The sequence below is a fragment of the Austrofundulus limnaeus genome, unplaced genomic scaffold (assembly GCF_001266775.1).
Source record: "Austrofundulus limnaeus strain Quisiro unplaced genomic scaffold, Austrofundulus_limnaeus-1.0 Scaffold215, whole genome shotgun sequence".
NCBI lineage: Eukaryota > Metazoa > Chordata > Actinopteri > Cyprinodontiformes > Rivulidae > Austrofundulus > Austrofundulus limnaeus.
Genome location: NW_013952617.1, coordinates 912,467 through 921,243, shown reverse-complemented (window position 1 = coordinate 921,243; position 8,777 = coordinate 912,467). Strand labels below are relative to the sequence as shown.

Below are 8,777 nucleotides of genomic sequence, written 5' to 3'. Positions count from 1 at the left end.
AGAAAGAAAACGATTAATCGATTATTAAATTAGTCACAGATTATTTTAATAATCGATTAGTCGTCGATTAATCGACTAATCGTGGCAGCCCTAGACCCGGGTGGAGCTACAGGGCTAGGAAACCAAATCCAAAGCCTACAACTGTTGGATACACACTGCGAAATAACATTCATGATATCTGAACAATACAGGTTTTAAAGCATTGGTTACACATTTTTAGGGATGCTCACTTGATTTCCCACTTTTTAGCTTTGTGTTTCTGTTTTGGGAGGGGCGATGTTGGTCGAGCAATATCTGTTTGATCATGATAGTGTTAGTGACGCTGAACAGCCAGGAATAACTGAAGTAGAGCCATGTCAGAGGTCTGGTCGTTTATTTACGGTATCAAAAAAAGACCCCAGTGTGTTTGTGCGTATATGTTTATAAATAATTTGTGCATTTGTGTAATATCAGTAAATATCTGTTATCGGCCTTAACAGCAATAATTATATTGGATATTGATATAGGCTGAAATTTTCTTATCGGTGCATCCTCACACATTTTATATTTTATGCATTTTATATGTAAACAGATAATAGCCCCAAAAATTTAAATACAACTATAGAAGAAACAAGCCTGAGTTTACAAACACTATTAAAGTGCCTGTGACATGCCTATCCTTCAAAAACAAAAAGTCAAAGAAAGCATTTTTATACTTAAAAAAATTGGCATGGTACACATGATTTTACCCATTTTGTCACGTAACTGGTCTATTTTCTTTTGAATTTGGCTCAGCCAAAGTGAAACAGGAAGTGACATCAAAGGGGAACTCATTGATAAAACACACTCACTGGTCTCTGTTTATTAAAACAAAATTATTTAAACTATAACTCTTCTTCGTCTCTCTTTGATAGAGATTAAAAATAATCTAAAGAAACATCAGATTCTTCTCTACAGTCTGTGTTTGGTTAGCTTCTGTAACATCGCTCTGTTTACATGGTGACATTCCCCTTTGACATCACTTCCTGTTTCTTCACATGCAAATATCTCAACAACTATTCATCTCAGCGACCTGAAATTAGTTTTGCTATATTTTATCAGTGTTATCTTTCCAAAAATGCATTCATGTTTATTACAAAAAATTTGATGTCACGGGCACTTTAAATAATCAATTTAACTTTCTATTTTGTAGGTTTTGAACTAGAGTGTAAATGTATCAGGCTCGTTTGATAAAACAAAAATTAATATTTTACTTTATGTGAAGTGAAAAGAAAGGAATTAAAAATCAATGAAAAAAGACAACTTATCAGGTGTTGCTTTTATGTGCAAACTGCACTTAGTTTTCTTTTATCCTGCTGACTAAAAGCATTTCCTTGTTGGCAGTGCACTCTCAACAGAGTGACAAAAGGAGCAGCGCCCAGGTAAATGCCTCCGTGAGGTTTCAGCTAATAGCCTACCTGCCAAGCTTTGTGACGCAAGTTCTTTTTGCACCACACCATCCATGGAGAAAAGAAACTAAAAACAGCCTATTATTTTGGAGGGAATAAAACAAACACACTTTACACCTGTCTGCAGCTGGGGACTACAGTACACTTGGTCCGTCATGCCTGAAAATCTCCATTATACTAACTGTGACTAAATTCAGACTTTTCATTTCACAAATGAGTTGGATGGTTTAAGAGTTACTTGATGATCTCTCAAAACTGCAGTTTTAAAAGGAAAAACAAAGAACCAGAATGGATCTGTGGGATAGGGTCCTACTCCTGTCTGTCTGTTCAGAGATTTTTTTATTTTATTTTAATTTTCTTGTAGTTTGTTTTGCTACACAGGGTGAGACAGCTTCACCTCGTGTTGCCATCTGTTTCAGACAAAACGGAAAGATGTTTGAGGCTTCAACTGACTTTTGATATGAAGCCATTCTGAGCCTTTTTAAATTGTGCTTTTCTTTTTAAGGTTGTTGTCATGAAAACAACACAATATTCTGTACATTAAAAAAAATCTCCCACAGAAAAAGGTCAAGCGTGGCTATAATTCAAACTAGAATTCCTCGATGGGATGAGCCATATTACCTACCCAATACATGAAAAAGTCCAAGTCCTGTTAGCACCTGATGTGACAGAAATGAATCTCAGTTACTACTACACACAATCTTAGCTTAACTTCTGTCAAACTGACCGAGTTGTAGCCATTTTATGTCATTCAATTTCAACTAGCTGTGGTGGCCATCTTGAATCTGGTCAAGTGGTGCTATAACCCCTGGCAAAAAGTATGGAATCACCAGTCTTGGATGAGCACTCCTTCAGACATTTCATTCTGTAAAACAAACTCAGATCAAAAACATGATACAATAATAAGTTCATTCCAAAATGCAACTTGTTGGCTTTCAGGAACACTCAAAGAAATGAAGAGAAAACATTGTGGAAGTCAGTGAATTTTACTTTTATTGACCAAGCACAGGGAAAAAAATATGGAATCACTCAATATCTGAGCAAAAAAGTATGGAATCATGAAAAACAGATAAACAAAAGACCATTCAAAATACATCACTAGTATTTAGTTGCACCACCTTTGGCTTTTATAATAGCTTTGTCTCTGAGGTATGGACTTGATGAGTGACAAACAGTATTCTTCATCAGTTTGGTGCCAACTCTCTTTGATAGTAGTTACCAGATCAGCTGTGGAGTTCGGAGCCTTCTTGTGGACCTTTTTTTTCAGTTTCCACCACAGGTTTTCAATTGGGTTGAGATCTGGACTATTTGCAGGCCATGACATGGACTGAATGTGTCTTTCTCCAAGGAATGCCTTCACTGTTTTTGCCCTATGGCACGATGCATTGTCATCTTGGAAAATTATTTCATCACCTCCAAACATCTGTTCAATTGAAGGGATGAGAAAACTATCCAAAATGTCAATATAAACTTGTGCATTGATAGAAGAATGAACCACAGTCATCTCCCCAGTGCCTTTGCCTGACATGCAGCCCCACATCATGAAGGACTGTGGAAATTTGTTTATTTTCTTCAGACAGTCCTCTTCATAAATCTCACTGGAACGGCACCAAACAAAAGTTCCAGCATCATCACCTTGTCCAATGCAGATTCTTGACTCATCACTGAAGATAACTTTCATCCAGTCACCCACAGTCCATGATTGCCTCTCCTTAGCTCATTGCAGTCTTGTTCTTTGTTGTTTAGGTGTCAATGATGGTTTTCTTTTAACTTTCCTGTATTGAAATCCCATTTCTTTTAGGCGATTTCTTATGGTTCGGTCACATACATTGGCTCCAGCTTCTTCCCATTTATGCTTCATCTGTTTGGTTGTACCTTTTCAGCTTTAAAGACAAATGGCCTTAAGTTGTTTGTCTTAATGCTTTGATGTCTTGCTTGGTCTACCAGTACGCTTGGCTTTAACAACCAGTCCTTGCTGTTTGTATTTGGTCCATATCTTGGATACAGCTGACTGTGAACAGCTCACACCTTTAGCAACCATGAGTGAAGAGTTACCTTCTTCAAGAAGTTTCACAATCCTCTCTTGTTTCAGGAGACATTTCTCTTGTTGGAGCCATGGTTCTTGCYACTCCACTTCGTCCAGCAGCCCTCCAAGGTGTCATGACTGCAGGTGTTTTTAACAGAAGACTAATGAGCAGATCTAATCTGAGGCAGGTGTCCATTTAGGGAAAGGAAATTGACTGGGTGTGTTCTTATTTTCTACCTCCAATTTGAGTGATTCTATACTTTTTTCCTCAGAATTGAGTGATTCCATATTTTCCATATTTTTTTTCCCTGTTCTTGGTCAATAAAAGTAACATTCACTGACTTCCACAATGTTTTCTCTTCATTTCTTTGAGTGTTCCTGAAAGCCAACAAGTTGCACTTTGGAATGACCTTATTATTGTATCATGTTTTTGATCTGAGTTTGTTTTACAGAATGAAATGTCTGAATGAGTGCTCATCCAAGACTGGTGATTCCATACTTTTTGCCAGGGGTTGTAGAAATTAATCAATTGGATGTACACTAAATGAGAGTTTTATTCTAATTTGTCCTGACACAACCATAAATTACATTATCACCCAAGGAAAAAACAGCCTTAATACAAATAGTGTCCACAACATTTTATAAATGAGCTTGAGGACGTAAATGTGTTCAAATTTGACATAAAAAATAGTCTTGATTGGTCCTGCCAGAAAAGGAAGAGTGTGTTTTTTSACACACTTTGATCACACAACGAAAACTCAAGAACACAAAACTGTTCCTTAATTGCAAGTGTCAGACTTCCTGATTTTAARCCGTCATTATCTGCTAAAGGTTTGGAAGCTGATGTCTACGACTCCTGACATGCTCACAGCRCAGCAAAGACAACACAGAGAGCAGAGGCTATTGTTCACTGCCGGGCGCGGCTAAACAAACTTGATCGACATTCTGTAACAGCACAGTGGGAAAGGTGTGTTTTATGCAACACAGATAAAACACGCACAACACTACTTTGCAGCGAGAAGGATCCTCTTCCAGGGGCATATATATAAATATAAAAAGAGCTTTTTGAAAATCAAATTAAATCATCTAGTTTGGAAAAATTAAGAGWAAAACACTGGCGTCAGCTTTTGGCTCAACAGCCAGTCGTTTTATCTTGTGTTCACAGAAAATGATTATGAGCAGGGATGTAAATGCAAAAACAGATAAAAGTGTTCACAGTTTTTTTTATTATTTTATTTTTTAAAGGCAAGCTTAAAATAGCACCACTTCAACCAAAGCTGGCGTGAACCCAGTTTTAACTGTCCGTGCATTCGGAGAGTGACGCAGCAGAATCCTGAAAGCACCATGATGAAATGTAATTACGCGCAATTTTGATCACTGGGAGACGAGAGGGCCAGCTCCACATTTTATCACAGATGTTTGACGATGACTCACAGGATGGGTGGGGGGAGGGGTGAAAAAAACAACAACCTGTTCACTCAATGGGCAGAATCAGAGAGGAGGAAGATGAAGTACTTCAATCAGAGCCTGAGATAAGACAGAAAGCTGCATGATAAAGAATTTCTGCTCCTGCTTTAAGGGTTTTGYTACTGCTATTTGAATGATTCTTCACAACACAGAATTTACCACCAATATAAAGACTTTGCCCAGTTTTTGTTGTCTGATATGATGTTTTGGGTTGATCTAATCTAATAATGTTTTGTAATCATGTTGAAAACTTTGCTTCACTGTTTGGGAAGTAATCAAAGTATTCTTCATGCCGGGAGTTAAAAACAAGCTGCACACAAATAAAAAAAAGTACCTGCACTTTCTTTAGCAGAGCCACTGGGACTGACAATAACTTACAGCCTATATTGTGTTTGTCTAAATCACCAAGTTCAACATGGTTTAGTTTTGACAAAGTGCTTTTGTTTGCAACTATTTCTTCAGCAACCATGAAGCAAGAAGCAGTGTGCAGGACAACCTGCTGCAGAAAAACTACAATTTTTTAGTTTTGCACAAATTATTTACGATCATTTATGGACTCAATGTGCAGGATCTTTTCAACAATGCAATCAACAAACGCAACTTGTTTAACTGTGTTGACATTTTGTTCAGTAATGTATTTAGTTTGTTGTAAGCTTAGTTATTACTGTGCTGGTCAGTAAAATTAAGTCTGCAAGAAGGCYTTTATACTGTTTCCTGTATAATATCAGAAAACTGCTCATTTAGAAAATACGGATGTTGTGCTCGTTCCTTTTCCAGTTGGTGTGCTGTGATCTTTATAGATTGACTCTACTTGCTCCGCCATCCGTCAAAAGTAGGATACAATCTAATTTTGATGGATGTGCTGTGCCCATGCCACCACCCTGYGCCRCCCAGCRCATGCAGTGTAAATGCTCTCATGGTTTATAATGGGTGTGTTTTTMCTGCGGAGATCGTGCCGAAGCGGCGCAGAGTGTACGCAGCGTGAATTGGGGGATAAAGTTGTTTGGTATTAAGGAAACATGCAATTKTGATTTAATATTATTGTTGAATATTGCTATGATGATGCTGGTTCTCACAAACAAACATGTTTTGTTTTCACAGTGGTCACGACTATCCACAAGTCAACCATGGGATTTTAATAACGATTAATATTTTAATACAGTTGGTGTCTGCAATTTATTTAGACTTTTCTTCCTATATTGAACACATGGATATCACAAAGTGATATATTGTGCAGCCCTCACTTAACTTATTGCTTGTAAGTTGGGTTTTTTTCCCCACTGATATTTCAGCTTCTGAACTAAAAGATAGTAAAAAAAAAACACTTTTAAAACCCCAAAGTATCCTCCAGTATGCAAGGAGTACAGATTGAAGCTACTAGAATAGTGGACCACCACTGTGGAGCCTCATGTTTAACGTAGAGATACTCAGGACCAGGTATTTAAAATAAAATTAAAAATTAAAAAAAGTGCTGGACTTCAATAAAAACGGAGAAAAACGCTCACTTCCACTGGAAAGTAGGAGGTCACAAAGACAATCCTTTTGTAAAACAAACTGCTTTTTCATCTATTTTCCTCTAAAATGAGACAGTAACAAATAGTTAAAGTGAGAAACTTATTAGAATCTAAAAACCATATTCCTTGATGGATTGCACATCCCCCGCATCTTCCTCTGGGYTGACTCCTAGAGGTTTTCAGTTGTAGATACAAAAATATTATTGGTGTCCTGGAAGAGGTGAGTTTTAGGTCCTTTTTTCCCATAGCTTTGGATACAATAACACTTTTATTTGCAACACAGAAATATAAATAACTAAATAAAATAGTTAATTAAAGTGGCTTCAATTTTCAGACCTGGAGGCCTCATTTATCCTGTTTGAAGCRGATGTCTGTGCATTTCAGTTTATGTACAAATATGAGCACAGGGATCATTAATAATGACATTTTCTATGAAGTCTGATAGTGTCCCMGCAATTACACAATAATAATAACAGGCAGACCTTCTTTTAGATTTTACAGAATCCAGGCAGTCTGGAACTGGACGTATGAAACTCACCAAGCTCTCTGGAGACYGGAGACACAATAGCATTTTCTCCTATCTTTGACACGGCATCGAAGTAGGCTTTTCCAGCTAAAGTCATTGCTGCACGAGAAAAGAACGAGACAAAGGTCACGAAAGAGGAGAAACTCCAGGATTAACTTGGTGACGTCACTTTAAAAAAGTAATACTAAAAAAGGGCGTGCACGTGCGGCACAGAAGGCCCGAATCGACAGGTGTGATTGTGATTGTGATTACCCGAGACAGATCTCTCGTAGCTCTTCCCGAGGTTGACCAGGTTCCTCAGGTTTGGGTTGAACTGCTCCATCACATTCTGGAACAAGAAGCAGGGCTTTATTGTTGGGAGGTAGGAAAGTATTAAAACCATAGTTTGCTCGTCACTTTCCTGTTTTGCTTTGCTAAAAACATTACTTTTTTTTCAAAACGGAGAACTGACTGTGAATAATAATAATAATAATAATAATGCTATCATTTCAGTGGGCGGAGGAAGAGAAAAATGCAAGTGCAAGCGAGTCTTGCCACCGCTCTAAAAATATCATCACGTGAGAAGAACAATAAAAACCTCTCAATCTTTAACTTGACCTATGCTGCCTGTAAAGAGCAAAGTCCCACACAGAGTTATTTGCAGCGTGAACTTCATCGTTCCTGAAAAAAATAAAAAAAGTCCCAACAATCAAGTTCTCCTCCCCTGCCTCCTCCATTCCTCTGGGCACACCCTAAACAAACAGAACAATGAAGGTATTCCTGCTTTTGATTTCCTGTCTCTCTCCCGCCTCGCTCACTTGACAAACGTCAAGCTATGACTCTTGGTGCTGAGATTCAATCAGAAACGTCACCCTCTTGACGACTTCAATTCCTCTCACAACCAAAAGATAAGGGAAGATAACCCTTATCGCCTGCAGCTGTGTTAACTTGATTAGATCTGACTGTGGGGCTGAACAAAAATGACAAGTCATAAACAAATTACTGATTTAATCTCTTCAAGGTGTGCTGATAAGACAAAAGATGATCAAAGCGTTGGTTCCCAATGTTGGGATCACAAAACACAAATGGTCAGGAGATGATCTCCATAGAATGGGAGAAAACAAAAAGATCATAGGTGGATATTTTGTTATAAAATCAAAGAAAAAACTGGTAAAATCCTTTTTGAAAAATGCAAAAATGTATTTCTGCCATCTTTAAAAGAACTTAAAGAAGTTTACATGGTTCAACCAACTGTTATTTTGAGGGTCAGAAGCTGAAATGTTTAAGAATTTCTGGATTAAAGCAGGTTTAAGTGAGATTTACATGTGGGGAAAAGCATTAATAGTCCAATAGTAAGGTATGATTTGAGTGTTTTAATTATTATACAAGAATATATCTGCTTTGATTATAACTCTTTATATAACTCTTTCTGCTATGAATGTGTTGCACTGCAAAAACTGTCCACCTTACCAAGTTTTAAAATCTTATATTCAGCCAAAAAGTCTTTCTGATCTTGTTTTGAGACTGATTTACTAAACAAGAACTGATTGTGTAAGAATAATAATCTTGTTTTCAGAATGCGTAAGATTATTTGTCTTGTTAGCCTGAAAATTCGACTCAAATTAAGTCAAAATTTCTGCCAATGGAGTAAGAAAATTTTACTTGGTAAGATTCTTGAAATACTTGATTTGACTCATTTTTTTCTTATTTCAAGAATCTTACCAAGTAAAATTTCTTACTCCATTGGCAGAAATTTTTCACTTAATTTGAATCAAATTTTCAGGCTAACAAGACAAATAATTTTGCACATTCTGAAAACAAGATCATTATTCTTACAC

The 8,777-nt window shown here is 37.1% G+C and overlaps 1 protein-coding gene across 2 annotated transcripts in view; it reads right to left on the bottom strand.

The window, feature by feature from the left end:
- Positions 1-7,288, bottom strand: part of baiap2l1a (BAR/IMD domain containing adaptor protein 2 like 1a) — a gene marked incomplete at its 5' end in the record, with an annotated part of 37,548 nt that extends 30,260 nt beyond the window's left edge. For both annotated transcript variants that reach the window (XM_014019298.1, XM_014019299.1), the window contains 2 exon segments: positions 6,973-7,059; positions 7,213-7,288. In XM_014019298.1, coding sequence (XP_013874752.1) covers positions 6,973-7,059; positions 7,213-7,288 — 163 coding nt within the window.
- Between the last annotated feature and the right edge of the window lie 1,489 nt (positions 7,289-8,777).